Raw genomic sequence first — 15,717 nt, 5'->3', positions numbered from 1 at the left:
CGGTGAAGCTTTTTTAATACGTATTTGTGTTTTTTTTTCGGAACAACGTCGAAAATTAGTTACAACTCTTAGAGCAGCGAGGACGACGAAATTTTAACAGATTTCGTTCGTAACCACGAAGCAATATATAATATTAAAAATAAAGATTATAGAAAAAGTCAACTAAAACAGAATTGGTGTCGTGAAATTTGAGAAATATTAAATAAAACAGGTTAGTAAGTATGATACAACTAACAAAAAGTTTATGACGGTGTGTTAAAACGGCCGTGGAACTTTCCGCATGTCATCACCGTAAAGACGACCGTCTATTTGCGTCCGTAATATGACGGCACCGCTTTCCTAGGAAACCCAAGCTTTAGTCTCATAAGAGGATGCAAATTTCGGTTACTGAAAAAAAATCTTAGGTTAAAAAACTTGCCACAATTTTAAAGTAGAACTATTTTATCTGCATTCGCCATAATAAACATATCGATATTATTCTTACTTTTAGATAGCTTTGCGACTGTAATTGTAATTTTAGAAGTTAAAATAAAATTCTTGATAGTGATACAAGTTTCGATCTGCTTACCAAGCGTATTCAAATCATGATAAAATATACAAGTTTAATTGTCCTACTTAATCTGCTTAATGTCGACAGCTTTTACATTTAGCGTAAGTTCTTATACCTTGTACATAGTCAGGTTGAGGGATTTTATCGATAAATTGCCAAGCTAAAAATCGGGAATTGACACTGAATTCGATGACTGCTGTCCTGCGTAGATAGTGATTGTGAGTGATCCGTTATGTGGAAGTGTGGGTTAATATTTCAGTTTTGTATGTCAGCAATTTATCCATAAAATATCTCGTTATGTTTAATTGTAAGTTTGTGAAGCCTCGAGGCTCTTGAGGCAAGTTGTGTTGTGGGGCGTTGATTGTAAGTCGAATTATTGCTAGACTGAGGTTGTACTTCTTCGAGAGGAACGAACGAATACAATAAATATTATGAAAATTGTCTGCTTGTGTTATTTATGCAACCCTGTGCCTAGACCAGACATTATTTCGATCCAAATCGTCAGAGTGAAGTTCAGTTGAATTAAAATAAACTATTTGAGAAAATGATACTTTTAATTCGTAATTAACTATAAATTGAATCTTACAATAAAAATACATAGTATTAAGATAGCAACTTCATCGCACATACGTTCATATTGAAGAACAATGCTGAGTAAGTATATTTTATTCCCCCACGAGATTACATTTGACTCCTTCCCATTGATATACTCAAGTAATATATGAACTTCCCCTAAGAGTAGTGTTTTATTTTCTAAATAATTCTTAAATACCTTCTTCATACAAAAAATCTATCTTCGTAACCTAATAAAAGTGTCCCTAGCTTCTCTGGCCAATTCTACATCATCAGCTCGAAGTTTCAACGAAGCCGCTTCTTCCCTCAACGCGACCAGTGACGTCACGAGCGCCGAGAGGGATGTCGGCAAGATGGCGTCCGGCACTGACAGCTTTGAGAACTTCGACTGGAACATTAAAATTATACATGAGAAGTGAGAAGATCTTAATATGACTTGCAATGCTTATTGTTTCTAATTTATCAGTTGACGTATGGTTTCCTTCTGCATATTTTTTAAACAATGCAGCAAATACAAATATTTTGCATCAATAACAGTATGTTTACTCTCTACAGCACTCTTATTAAAACTGGATGGAACCAATTTATCAAAAACATCTAAATGACAATCAAGACTAGCTGAAAATTTAAAGGTGCAGTTTTTAGGATTTTTGAAACCTTTTTTGTGTCCATATGTGAGGGGAACTGATAAACTTTCTACCAATGGACCTACATTACTACCCCTACTATTTATTAGGGGATTTAACTAGAAAAAAGACCGTAGATTTTACTCACATTAGCCTTCACACAGCTGTCTTCATAAGAAGCCACCTTCTGCTTCAACTGTCTAATTTGCTCTTGAATGTTATCAGGATTCGGATTCTGGCTCGCCAACGAATCCCGAGAATTTTGCAATTCTTTCCTCAGTTCCTCCAAAAACTTGTTATTACGGTCGATTTTTGCTTGCAGCTCAACGTTTTTCTGTTTAAGTTTTAAAATCTCGTATTCATCCTCTAGTTTTTGAGACATTTCTTTAGTTTGGTGTAATGATATGGCGATGGGATCTAGCTGGTTGATGTCCATTGCTTGCTGTGCTTCGGCTGCTTGTTTGAGGAGCTGCTGGCATTTTGGCGGCAAAGCATCGATGGATATGTTGAGTTTCGACAGGATCTCCGATGTAAGTGCCGCTGGAAAATATGTGAATAAAAATATAGTTACTACAGTAGTAGTATTTACTTCTCTAATAGTTTAAGCACCTATATTGATGTGTAGGAAGACCCCTTACAAAATAATAATCTATTCTATAGCAAGGATCTGTATATTTTTGTCATCTCTTGAGATGTTCATCAAATATGCATTTATAATTTAACTATTACATTCAAGAAGAGAATCCTCCTAACTTGAATACCAACATTTACATCCTTACTGTAATATAAATGTGAATGTATAGCTCTGTCTTTCTGCCTGTCGCATATTCTCGCCTCGCAGATACATAGTAGTAACGCTAGAAATAAAGGCTGAGAAATATAGAAATAAAACAAAAAATATGTACTTCCTAAAAGACAATTTATTTTCAAAATTAATTATTTAGCTATTTTGTTCACTTTGTAAAATAGGGAAGTTTACAAGCCTTTGAATTTTTTTAGCCACATTCAGCATTAATTCTTCAGATAAAGCAGGACCCATCAGTTGCAGGGATATGGGTAACTTATTTGATGACAGCTTTACCGGGATGGAAATAGCTGGAATCCCAGCCATATTTGCAGGTTGAGTGCAATAATCTTGCAGGGCACATTGTTCCCTATTATATCTAGCAATAAAGTCTTCATATAACGGAGCATCAGACAGAGTAGTTGGTGTCAGAAGCAAATGAACTCCATTCTCTCTATTGAAAACATTTTTGAAATCATTCTGTATCAACCTCCTTAGTTTCAGAGTTTTGATGAAGTATTTTACATAGTTTCTGGTCAGTAAAAAGTAGTTGCCAGCCAGGATTCTTGATCGGACTACTTTGTTGAAGCCTGCATGCCTGGTTGTAGCGTATAACTCCTCGGTGGAGTTATTTGCATTTGCTCTGAGGCCGTACTCTATGCCATCATACCTAGCCATGTTGCTGGCCACTTCACATTGATTTAATATTGAGTAGACTGCTATAGAAACTGATGTATGTGGCATTGACACAGACCTTATTGTGGCATGCTCTTTTTCAAGCAAATCTGTTACATAGCTCCATGCTTCTATGACCTCATTGCTCATACCCTCGCAATGATATTCCCTTGGTATGCCAATCTTGACATTTAAAAGATCATGATCTCGTAATGTGATTGGACTAAAGGGTTTTTTTATTGTTGTTGAATCATTTTCGTCTGGTCCAGCAATGACATTTAACACCTTTGTTGCATCTTCAACAGTTCTAGCTAGGATACCAGGTACATCCATTGAGTTGACCAGTGGAATCAGTCCATGCCTGGATACCAGACCATAAGTTGGTTTTAAGCCGACAACACCACATAGTGCTGCAGGATTTCTCGTGGATCCACCAGTGTCTGACCCAATGGCTGCAACGCAGGACCCTGAGGCTACTGCAACTGCACTACCTCCTGAACTGCCTCCTGCGATTCTCCAATTATGTTCGTCGTATAACCAGGGGTTTCGTGTCGGACCAAATGTCGAGTCCACAGTTCCTGAGCCCATTGCAAACTCGTCGAGATTACATTTGCCAACCAAACAAGCACCAGCGCGCCTCAACCTTGAGTACACAGTCGCATCATAAGTCGGCACAAAGTTCTTGAGCATTTCGGACGCACAGGTAGTCAAAATATTATTGGTACAGAAATTATCTTTGATGCCAATCGGAATGCCATCTAACATTCGAGGATCCTTCGTGACATAAAACCTTTTTTCACTTTCAATACTGTGGGTTTCGGCTACATCTTCTGTTAAAGTCACAAATGCATTTAAATCTCTGGTCTTCTTCGCTTTTTGTAGACTTAAATCTACGAAGCTTGTTGGTGTCAAAATTTTGTCCGAATAGGCTTTGTGAACCTTTTGTATTGTATATGACGTCAATTTATTCATTTTTTGGTTTTAAACGCTTTATTTCAAATTATTAACTAAATTATGATGGCATAGGTTATTTACAAAATTTTACTACCGATTTGCGGAGGACAAAACATGAAAAATTTATAAACGTCAATCAGAAAGGTTTTGACAATTTGGGCTGGCTGTACACAACATGTTATTTCTATTGCTTACCCGTAGCGACGCCTTCATGTTGCTCTCGCTGAATTAAACCAGAAAGGATCCTGCTATGTTCTTCATTATTCGTCGAAATAGTTTTCATTTTGCACGTATTTCTTTCGAAATTGATCTAAAGTTTAAAACCGCTATTTTGAAAATGTTTGACTTGACAAAAGACAGATGACATTAGACAGACAGTCCACAGCGTTTAGTTTTCGTAAAGTAAACTATTTCAATTAAGTTTTTCTGATTATAGAATAAATGCTTACAAACAATTATTCTAGGATTAATATTTTTGTTCTCTTTATTCTCAAAAATGTAGTTTCGTTAGCGACAAAACAATTTAATACATTTTATACTCAGACTGTTTGATCAATACACCGTTGTCTGCCAATTTTTACTTAAAAAAGTAATAGGGTTGTGCCTTAGAAGAAAAATATCGAAAAATTATGGAATAATGGGCTTGGTGCTTTATTTTTGTATTTATTTCTTAGCTAATATTTAATCAAATCTACCCGAAATAAAATACATTATTGATCATCGGTATAAATGCGAAATTCTCTCTCAGTACCTACTTTATACAAATTTTACATATGCTACGGAAACACCATCCCGCAGCATATGTAAAATTTAGATTAGTATTTGAAATTAATTATCCGGAAGGTACTTTTTGCATTTGGCCCGAATTTATTACAATTATAGTAACAATGATTATTGGTTCAAATATATATAAAAGGTACAGTAAAAAAAAAAACAAAATTATATTTAATAGGAACATACTATGTTGAGAACTTTTATTGAAATAATGTTTTCTTACTTATAAGAAATGTGTATATATGAATGTTATATGAAAACATCTTGCGCCGACCTCAAATAAAATTGCGAGGGGTAACCTAGGGTAGGAATAAAATCATGATGATTAGGAATTTCCTTTTATTTCTCCATCAGTCATTAATCAGTTCATCACATATTAGTCAAGTTTAAAAAACAGTCTAATCAATTATTTAGGCTAAACATGCGATCAATAGTCGTAGACACAATTATCGATTCAAACCAATCATCGATACCTTCTGCGCTCATGTTGTGACAGTTGGCATCCCTTAAATATTGACTGTGTTTGTCGTATTTCTTTTTCGTAGATGTTTTAAATAATTTATGTGCTGATATTAATTAAAATAGTAGCTGTAATTTATAGCTTGAAGTGTTAGAGTAAAAATTGTTTTACAACAAAGTTATTTAATGTCGTAAATATGGCGCATTTGCAATACATGCCCGGAGATCCTCGTCTCGTCGATCAACTGGTTTATGAGTTAAAGTCGAAGGGTATTTTTGATCAGGTGAGATAAATAAGTATATCATGTCTTGAAGTTAGGCCCTTTGAGTATACCTAGGGCTCGAGTCGCCATTTTTCTGTGACCTTGTGTCCCTTTCTTCAATCTCATTATCATCAGTACCAACTCCATTAATTCCATCAATTTAATACTTATTGGTATTTGTATATGCCATTCGAACTAAAAGTAAGGACAACATACATTGTAAAATTTCCTTTCAAGCATACTTTGATCTTTATTAATTAGATTCTTGACTCTGTTCATGATTTTAAGCTTTTGGCTCACTATAGTCACAATATAATCAGATCAAACTGGTAAGCTTCCTATGCTTTATAGATTTAATTAAAGTTGTTAGGAAATATACCAGTTTCTATTGCAATTTAGTAATATCAGGAACTTGGATAACACTGAAAATGGAATAAAAGGTCCTTGGAAATTCATCATCTGCCCAGCATTTTCCCAACTATGTTGGGGTTGACTTCCAGTCTAACTGGATGCAACTAAGTACCAGTGTTTTACAGGGAGCTACTGCCTATCTGACATCAACTAGTAATATACATAGACCTGTCTATGTAAATTACTAAATAATAAATTCTATATTAGTTCTATATTCTATTTTCTATAGAACATTTTTGTGAAGCTTTTAACTTTTATAAAAGATCTCATGATTATTTAGACCTGAAGAAGCATTGAAAGTGTTTGTTTCTAAACATTTCTATATCCCCAGTTCATATAAAACAGTGGTTCTTAACCAGTGGTCCGCGGACCACTGTGTGGACTGGTGGTCCCTGGAGGCATTCCAAGTGGTCCGCGAAGCTTAGCTTCGCGACGTTGCTATATGTTATCTAACTTTATTTTTATCGACTTATCTATGCGAGCGGGGGTTTTCGCATGGACATATATTGGGTGTGTCGTAAGTCGGAGTAAGGTAAACCGATGGGGGTGGTCTCCGGCAAGACAAACTTTAGTGAAAATGGTCCCTCATGACTAGAAGGTTAAGAACCACTGATATAAAATATTCATATTGCATATGGATGAGATAGTAGTTAAATTGGTTTATTTAAAATGATGATATCTCTAAGTTTTAATTTTTGAAGCTCATTTATAGCAATTTATTTATTATAATTAATAAATGTCAATATAAGATGACTACTAGCTAAATTTCTTTCATTTTTCTATTTCAACTTGCGCAACTCAAACCCAATTAGCTAAAATTATATCAGTAAACTCAAAAAAGGTTCTATTTTTAGTCTTTGAGTCAGTGTTTGACCAAGATGTCTCTATTCCAGTTCCGCAAAGACTGCATCGCAGACGTAGACACAAGACCAGCTTACCAGAACTTGCGACAGCGTGTGGAGAACTCCGTATCCTCATTCCTGTCCCGCCAGTGCTGGAAGCCAGACCTCAACAAGAACCAGCTGCGGGAGAAACTTAGGAAACATATCCTTGAGTAAGTTGGAAAAGATTTGTAATATTTTTTTGAGCAAACAGCAAGAAACAGTTTTAAATCAAATCATTTATTTCATTTAGGCCTTTACAAGCACTTATGAACGCCAAAAATATAACTAAGTTTGATTCTAGTTGCCCATTCCAAAAGTAGCTTTCTATGGAGAAGAACGGGCAAGAAACTCCATGGTTACTCTTTTTAATTTTTAAGAATGAATTGTAATGTTGAATTCATAATTACTTGTAGCAACTATTTCTTATAACATCTAAGTAAGTATTGTCTCTAGTTGCTATGTGAATCATTTGGTAAATAGGTCATAATAATATACCAATAGATTGTGGGTCCTCAGTTTGTCATGATGTGCAACAGGACAAGATTACAGTTATAACTTTAAAAATATTAATAACTTCATACTTCTTCTTCCTTCGTGTCGATGACATGTCATATATTGAGACTACACACTTCATACTAAAATCGCATAACTATCATTACAGTGGCAACTACTTAGAGCAGGGAGTCGAAAGGATTGTGGATCAAGTGGTAAACCCAAAGGTTGCATCCGTATTCATACCACAAGTTGAAGACCTAGTTTACAACTACTTAGGCATATCTCGGAAGAAATCAGTCACTGCTGAAACTTCCAATGGAAAACTAAGCACAGATGATCTCCTTCCCACAGATTTAGAAGCTGTTAGCCCAGGTTCAGTAAAAAGCAATGATGACAGGTCAGAAGCTATGGACGATGATTTTGGCGAAGAGAATAAAATGGATGTGGACATTAAAGATGAAGATAAAACCTCCATTTCAGAAATAGAAAAACCCAAAGTTGAAGGAGATTCACAACCCACAATCATTGAAATAAACACCGATTCTGATATGGAAACAGAAAAACCCATGACAATGCATGAAGATATAAAGCTTGAGAACATACCTCCGCCTGATAATAGCCCGCCGAAAGTTGAACTCGAGAACATTGATATTGAAAAAATCGAACTTCCAAAAGAACCCAACATTGGTACTGAAGTGCCGAATCCTGGTGAAATACCACTTCCTAAGGATGATAAGGAGCAATTCTTCAAGCCAATAGGCGTCCCAAGTGACGATGATTCAAGCAGCGATTCATCTTTGCGTAGAAATATGTCGCCTTTAACACCAATACGCAATTATAACAACGAAAATTCATGTGATGCGCAACAAGCTTTTGAAAATGATTCTGACAGCAAAAGTAATGACAAAAAAGAGCCTAGTTCTTTTAGGTTCGCTATAGATGCTAAGTCTGCTGAGAACAGTCAAGACGGAAAACCGGAAAAGAAAGATGCTGAACAAGCAAACCTCGCTTATCAGTTCAATAATCAAGTGAACATTAACACATTTAACACGCCTTTGTACGACGACAGTTCAAACAGCAACAATTTACATATAGATTACGAAAGCGACGTCAACAGCAAGTTGAACGCAGAAAAAGTGCCAGAAGCCGATCAGAATTCAGAAGACAAGAGAGATAAGAAGAGTGATGACAGGAAAAGTACCCATAAAAGCTCCCATAGGTCCAGGGATTCGCACAGGCATTCTAGCAGCAAAGATAAAAGGTCTGATTCTAAACAAGGAAACTCTCGAGACAGCAGCAGGCATGACAAGAAGACTAAAGATGAGCACAGCAAATCTAAATCCAGTCATAGGGAAAGAGAGAAGTCCAGGGAGAGAAGCGATAAGAAGGATAGCAGGGATTCATCTAAACATAGGAGTTCTTCTCATAAGAGCAGTTCTAGCCACAGGGACTCGAAATCTCACCGAAGCTCAAGCTCCAGTCAGAAGCACTCAAGTGAGAAAAGATCTTCAGATGACAAAAAGTCGTCTTCTAGCCAAAAATCTGAAAGAAGTTCGGAGAAAAGTTCTGACAGAAGTTCTAGAGACAAAAGGGACTCAAAATCCAGCTCTCATCGATCAGACAAAGATAGGAAGAGTAGCAGCAGTAGGAGCAAACATGATGACAAAGATAAGAAAAAGGAAAAGAAAGAAACTGACGACCATTACAGTTTGTCTGGTAGAGGGAATCACGGAAGACGGTCTACCGATAGAGATTCAAACGATGGCAGCTCTTCGTCCAAAGGATCCCAAAATCAATCTGGTACAAAACCGACGGAAAACAAGAAAGAATCGAAAGGTTCAAGCTCTAAATCAGACAATACGTCGACTACCAGTGGTGAATCTACTAGCCCCAGTGACAAAGAACATGGAATTATCACAGCTAATGAGACTAAAAATAACCAAAAACCTATTAGGGTTGAAAATCACTTAGAGACTCCTATCGCAAGTCCTCCGAGACTGCCTTTCGTGCCGGATGTCACGTTAAAGAAACCAAAATTCGCAGCTAACTTGGAAGAAGCAAAACGGATGATGAAAATGAGGAAGTTCCTAGATGAAGAACAGAAGAGAATGAACCAAGAGGCTGCGTTACTTCTTGAATTTCAAGCTAATGTTAGGCCCAGTTTGAGTCAGGTCTACTCTAGTATTCCTGGGCCTGAGTTAGAATTCGCTTGCATAGCTCACGAAGTCAACAACATAGTTCAAAGTAAAATAACAAAAACAGAACACGTTTCGGAAGAAACTGTACCTTTAGAACCCAAAGCAACAGACTCTGAAAGCAACATTAAAGACGTAACAACCAAAATCATGCAAACTGCTGATAAAAACAAAGTTACAAATGAAATTATTGATGAACTCGAAGAAACTCTAACTAACGACTCACAAATGTTTGATGAAACAGATACAAAACCTACTACTCCCGACAAGAATGAAACTTACAACGAAAACAAACCATTTTCTCAACTCATGGAAGAAATATCAGAATACAGTAAAGCTTCAGAGAAAAATAAGAAAGACGCGTTAGACAATTTAGTTGATGATGACAAGAAACGCACAGAATATTTTGAGGTAACTATCATAACGGAAGAATTATCTGAAACCGATGATTCTATTGCGGAACCCATGCCTGAAGCTGTGGTTAAACCTGAACAAGAAATTATAGAAAACCCCGAAAATCCCCAACCTGAAATTACCGAAAACCCTGAACAAGAAATATCTAAAGATCCTAAAGTTGAAGTAATCGAAGATATTAAAATCGAAATAGTTGAAGTTCCTAAAGTCGAAATAACCGAAATCCCTAAAGTCGAAGTAATTGCAAGTCCCGAAGCTTCTGAACCCGCCAAAAAAGAAGAAGAAACCTTAAAATACTTTGCTGAACACGAGAAATTCGATGCAGAACTAAAAAGGCATCAATACAGCGACTTCCTAAAATCCTACACTGAAAGAAATCTAGTCTCCGACAAAATTCACGTAATAAACTGCGACCCTTACGAAGAAAATATCATCAAAGAAGTTTGCTCTTCGTTCGGGAATTTCGAAGTAATAAACTACTTCAAAAACGGTCATTTGAAACTGCCAAAAACGTCTAAAAATGTCATTAAAAATGTAAACTTGGCTTCAGAAATATCATTGCCTGTTGACAATTCTTGTGGGTCCAAATCTCCTTCACTGGTTTTCAGTCCGGTAAAATCTGAGTGTTCGTTCGAATTATCAAGTGATTATGATGCCAAGTTAGAAGAGATGGTGAACAAAACATCCCGCCAAGAAGTGATGGAGATCATACTTGGCAACGTTATAGATGAGAACCCTTCTATAGATTATTGTACCGAGTCCAGTATTGATAATGATTTGAATCTTAAACGGAAGATAGTTGAAGATGGTCCGGAGAATAATAATAAACACGTTTTGAAGAAAGTTAGGAAACTCAGTGACTCTGATCAGATTTCATCAACTACCGAAGGTGAGTTTCTTATTGTATTTTATATGCACCTGCGAAGGTTAAGGTAAAATGTGTGTGTACTTAGTGCGAACGTTTTTTTTTTTATCTGTCTGTTTGCTATACTTTTAAGGTAGAACCACTGAACAGATTATGTAAAAAATGCGACTAGGGAGAAACATATAAAATTTTCTCTTAATAGTTGAAGTATTGGTAGGATATGAGTAACTTCTATTGAGAAACACAAGTATACAATGTAAAATATAAAACATGTATTTTACGTTGACCCTTATTTAAAACAATGCATAAACATGCTACAGCAAAAAGATATTTAATAAAAAAATCTCACAGTACCCTATAATCTCGTCTTTGCGATTGATTTAAATATAAAAGCGTTGCTCAAACGAGATGGTTTGCTAAATATTTCAGAAAGTGAAGAGATTTCGAACAACAATAGGGTATCGCAACCTACTAGGTCAAAGTACCTGGGTAGGGCTCGACGGGTCGGCTTGGCAAGACCTAGGAGGAATAGTGAGTACTTGTGTTTTGCATTTTGAAAAGAAAAAAGGTCAAAATAGGCTATAGAGGTCAAGGTCATCTAGGAGATGACCTTCACTTATTACCTAAGAATAGTCTTTATTTTTTGGTAGGCTGATAGCAGATAGACATCTAAATTATTAGGCAATTAAAAAAAAGAAAATGTTACTAGTCTAGGACAAAAATGAAATTCTATAAAAAAGCATCAAAGTTATTTAGCTTAATTAATCTGGGGTTAGCTATGATTTCTTCACAGCTATTTCAACCTCAAAAGGCTTACATTTCTTCATCTATTTCCAGATTTACCCAACAGTCCTTCAAGCGACAAATCGGTGGAGAATTATGAACAAAACACCCAAGCGACACCTACAGCACAAACGCCAAACGGGAAATTCAAAACTGTCACACGGAACAAAGTTCAAAGATACGATACTTCTGATCTATACAAGCCGAAACTACACTATTTGTCCAGAAGAAATAATATCAGTTAAGTCATTCGTTTTTTACCTTGATTTTTCTGTGTGGGCTAACATCCCCAGAAATGGTACCATATATGTAACTCACTTTACCTTATAATGTGTACCTTGCTTTACCTTTCAATGGTTTAATTTTACCCTGAAAAGTAAGGTTGCCAACTCGGGGATGAAATTGTTAATTTGTGTTGCCAAACCAAAAAAAGGTTGGCAGGTTATTTTTGGAGCTTAATATAATTTGTATAAAAGAAATATTAGTTATGTCTTAAACTTCATGCATAATCTTTTTGAAGATTTTATTGAGATTATAAATCTTAGTGAACTTAAAAACGTATTTTGACATTTCATTTTGCCTCTAAAAAGGTTGTACTGAAAGTTGCTTACTTCCTTGTGAGTGCAAAATGCTTCTTATTTCTGTACTGTGTACATTTCATGTTCGCTCGTAGAATTGTCTTTATTTCCTTATCCTAAAGGCGTAAGAATGTATGTAAAATTTTAAAACACGCCTGAATTAATATATCTCAGCATATTAAACAAAAACTGAATATAACATTAAAATGCATATAAATTGGCATGAAATTTGTGATGAATCCTGCCTTTATTTTTAGGAAGGAACAAATACGGAAAGTTTATAATTCATTGGGTAACACTCGGATCGTGGCTTAGGGTACTATTATGGATAAAATGTGGATTTTTTAACTTAAATGATTCTGGTTAATAATGAATTTACGACCAAAAAGCAGCCTAGCTAGGGATTGCAAAAGTATGAATAATTTTGTAACTTGCTTCATAAAAAGCAAAAAATATTTTCTTTTCCGGTAACCCATAAAAGGTTAAATGAAAACCAGTGTTGCTATTTGCTAGTGCTGAAATTCTAAAATATTTGTGTACGTAATCCCTAGTGACGCCTTTTGATCTAATTACTGCCAGAAATCTAAATATCTGTATCGATTGTATCGGTTGCTGAATAAGATTTTTTTCTCACTGTGATACCAGCAAAATCTAATTCCAAATCGCCCCGAAATACTCGCAATTTTTTTTGGGACATCTAAATTGGAATGTATCCCTTGTAATAAAACGTAACTTTTAAATGTAGTAACAATTTTAAGTCGACGAAGTATGATGTAGTATTAAATTAAATAAATATTTTATGAAAACTTTAATTAACTATTTCGTTATTTTATGATCTAATGTATTTTGCTTTGAGGGGAAATTTTTTTTATCAAAATTATGGCGTAATAATTAAACCGCTGTATGTCAGAGCGCAGGTATATGCGAGAAACGTTTGTTTTTCTATGGTTCCATAATCATAATTTGCCCACAAATATAAAAAAAAATGGTGACATAATCCGACCATGCTATTATAAAACCTATTACCTTCTATAAAAAATAACATTCATATATCAGAGATTGTGTTCAGCATGAATGAAATTATTTACCAATATACTCGAATTTCTACAAATAAGTTCTATCACCAACTTGGAAACGTTTTATGCTTATTGTTATTAACTTTTTTGCAAACTTCCCCGATTAAGGAATATTAGGAATATTTAAGATCAGTGTTCCCACTCAAGGAACATTTAAAATTCTGTTCCCGATTAAGGAACATATAATATAATTTTTCCCGATTTGGGAACTTTCAGTTTAACATTATTCCATACTGGGAATAATTTCTATGATAGATTGTTGTTTTCTATATTCATGAAATATTTTAATTAATCGTAAAACCATATAAACTCTGGAATACATTTACCATGGAACCTCCAACCTGTTCCCTATTTAGATTTTTTTTTTGTTATTACTTTTATTACTATAAAGTTTTAGTAGGCACTTAAAAGGTATACAATAGTGATATGACTTTTTATTTTAAAATTAGATATGGCTAAAAATCTATGTTTAAAACAATAAGTTAAACAATGGAATCCTAATTTTAAGCAGTAGTTTATTTTTTGAATACTTATTCTTCTATAAAAAATCGTATCAAGATTGTTTGCGTTTGTAATAAGTGCCTAATCAAACAAATTACATAATTACAAGTGAGTAACTAATGAAATTATATGTTTTCTTCATTTTAATAGTTACTAGATATTGTGTGATAAAATCCTGATATGTTCTGTATGGTTTTAAACATAGTAATATATTTAAGTTACAAAAATATTTAGGTGATGTGCAATTTACTGCAAAAGAAAGACAAGTTTATGTAGGTATATTTATTTCATTTTAATCTTGACAAAATAATTACAGATTTCCACGTATAAAAAAGATTTAAAAAAGATGTATTAATGATCTGCCTGATGTAGAAATGTTATTCCCTATTTCTTTATAAAATCCTTTTGTAGTACCTTGTACTTGCCTATATGAATAATAAAGCTTTGTACATATACAAACATATATCCCATGTTAAAATAATATGTGACAGTAATACAGAGTGGAAAATAATCAGCATTTATATTGCAGAGTAACGACTTACTATACAGACTTACTATAACCGTTAGTGGACACTTGAACAAACAATAAGTAACTAAAACTACCACTAGACTGGTTCTTGTTCTAAGCTCAAAACATTATAGTAAATTATAGCCTAAAAACGTGTTTAAAATATCGATTAAAATCTTTTTTCCTGCCCCGTTCCCAATTTTATTTAAGGTTGTGCACCCAAAAATATCTGCAAATCTAAAAAAGTCTGTATGGAATGATTCTAGAATGGAGTGATTATTTTCTTTTCTGTAGTCCAATTTTCTATAATCAATCCCCTTGATAATCTGTCTATAATTTTACTACAACTCATCTAAAGGTTAGCGTACCAAACTAGAAACTTGTATTCAAGGTTAGCATTAGTTCAGAAAATTGTCTCTTCCGAACGGTGATTTTAACATGTATCAATGTTTAGGATCACCGTATTTTTTCATGATTTTACTCCTCAATAGCTAATCTTGTATTACTTTCTATTTAAATACTGTAGTATCCCAATTTGTTATCTGGATTTTTTATCGAAGAAATGGCGGGAGTCATGTGATTTTCAAATTGCAATGGCGATTCCCGCCAATTTATTTACATAGATAATAAATGTTTTAATTTGTATAGTAAATATTGTATAAGTTAGCTTCACCTTCTAAATGATTTGACTGTGTTCTATCAGCCCTTTGTATTATAAAAATCGCGACGTTTGTTTGTCGTGAAACTATAATTTGTTGTTATAATTATAATAAAATATAATTTATTCGGAACGTACTTGTGCTTTCAATTTCGTGCCTGCTTCCTTATTTTGTGGTACATATTATGAAACTAATTGATTCGATTATACAAACTTAGGTATTTGTCAGTTACTACTCCAGTCTCAAAAGTTTAGTCTCTTAAAAAAATATGGTAGACTTGTCTACTACTGACTATTTTTATTTAACATAATATATTTCTGCTTGAGGGTCGCAGTAATCACATTAGAAATAATTCTGCAGCACGAACTCGCAGGTCATCCAGGAGCCCAATTCTCCTAAGTTAATAATGTCAAAATCGAATCACAATATGATCGCAATAGCAGTTTTAACCATATCGTGCATTCTGCTACTAATAAAAGACCAATCGTATTCGATTGACATTTGATTGGTGTGCGATTGGTCTGCTATTTTGGTGATTTTGGTCTATACGGCAGTTTGCTGTACAATCAAATTTGCAATCGTAAATCATTTGCAGACAAAATGATTCATTATTGAATGACAGAAAAGGATAAAAACGTTTATTTCAAAGAAAAAATAGCGGAATGCCACATACGCTTCAATCGTAGGTAA

General features: G+C 34.5%; 3 protein-coding genes across 5 annotated transcripts; 1 reads left to right on the top strand and 2 right to left on the bottom strand.

Annotated features, from left to right (window-relative positions):
• Positions 1-423: 423 nt before the first annotated feature.
• Positions 424-4,533, bottom strand: LOC124641783. Its single transcript, XM_047179993.1, has 3 exons — positions 4,358-4,533; positions 1,898-2,289; positions 424-1,511 (listed from the first exon to the last, which is right to left on the bottom strand). The coding sequence occupies exons 1-3, from the start codon at positions 4,443-4,445 to the stop codon at positions 1,341-1,343; spliced, it is 651 nt and encodes a 216-aa protein (XP_047035949.1). The 5' UTR covers positions 4,446-4,533; the 3' UTR covers positions 424-1,340.
• Positions 2,650-4,323, bottom strand: LOC124641781 (glutamyl-tRNA(Gln) amidotransferase subunit A, mitochondrial). Its single transcript, XM_047179991.1, has one exon. It carries the CDS (start codon positions 4,178-4,180, stop codon positions 2,690-2,692), a length of 1,491 nt encoding a protein of 496 aa, XP_047035947.1. The 5' UTR covers positions 4,181-4,323; the 3' UTR covers positions 2,650-2,689.
• Positions 4,534-5,441: 908 nt separating the features above from the next.
• LOC124641838 (biorientation of chromosomes in cell division protein 1-like 1) lies at positions 5,442-15,163 on the top strand. 3 transcript variants are annotated; one of them, XR_006985711.1, is made up of 6 exons: positions 5,442-5,679; positions 6,963-7,123; positions 7,615-10,946; positions 11,352-11,453; positions 11,760-14,960; positions 15,008-15,163. XR_006985711.1 is itself a non-coding variant. In XM_047180075.1 (5 exons), exons 1-5 carry the CDS (start codon positions 5,593-5,595, stop codon positions 11,948-11,950), a joined length of 3,873 nt encoding a protein of 1,290 aa, XP_047036031.1. In that variant the 5' UTR covers positions 5,442-5,592; the 3' UTR covers positions 11,951-15,163. The 3 variants fall into 3 exon arrangements, 1 of the variants encoding a protein (XP_047036031.1); XR_006985712.1 differs by lacking the exon at positions 11,352-11,453; XM_047180075.1 differs by having other exon boundaries at positions 11,760-15,163.
• Positions 15,164-15,717: the final 554 nt, after the last annotated feature.

Source organism: Helicoverpa zea, chromosome 23 (genome assembly GCF_022581195.2).
Source record: "Helicoverpa zea isolate HzStark_Cry1AcR chromosome 23, ilHelZeax1.1, whole genome shotgun sequence".
NCBI lineage: Eukaryota > Metazoa > Arthropoda > Insecta > Lepidoptera > Noctuidae > Helicoverpa > Helicoverpa zea.
Note: the sequence above shows the minus strand (reverse complement) of the source record. Positions and strands in the feature narration are given on the sequence as shown.

Excerpts from the sequence above, each read along its gene's own strand:
- LOC124641781 (XM_047179991.1), bottom strand. The coding sequence starts at position 4,180 with ATGAATAAATTGACGTCATATACAATACAAAAGGTTCACAAAGCCTAT.
- LOC124641783 (XM_047179993.1), bottom strand. The coding sequence starts at position 4,445 with ATGAAAACTATTTCGACGAATAATGAAGAACATAGCAGGATCCTTTCT. Across the intron at positions 2,290-4,357 it reads ACATGAAGGCGTCGCTACGG|CGGCACTTACATCGGAGATC; the intron begins GTAAGCAATAGA and ends CATATTTTCCAG. Across the intron at positions 1,512-1,897 it reads ACAGCTGTGTGAAGGCTAAT|TCGAAGTTCTCAAAGCTGTC; the intron begins GTGAGTAAAATC and ends TTAATGTTCCAG.
- LOC124641838 (XM_047180075.1), top strand. The coding sequence starts at position 5,593 with ATGGCGCATTTGCAATACATGCCCGGAGATCCTCGTCTCGTCGATCAA. Across the intron at positions 10,947-11,351 it reads GATTTCATCAACTACCGAAG|AAAGTGAAGAGATTTCGAAC; the intron begins GTGAGTTTCTTA and ends TAAATATTTCAG. Across the intron at positions 11,454-11,759 it reads GGCAAGACCTAGGAGGAATA|ATTTACCCAACAGTCCTTCA; the intron begins GTGAGTACTTGT and ends ATCTATTTCCAG.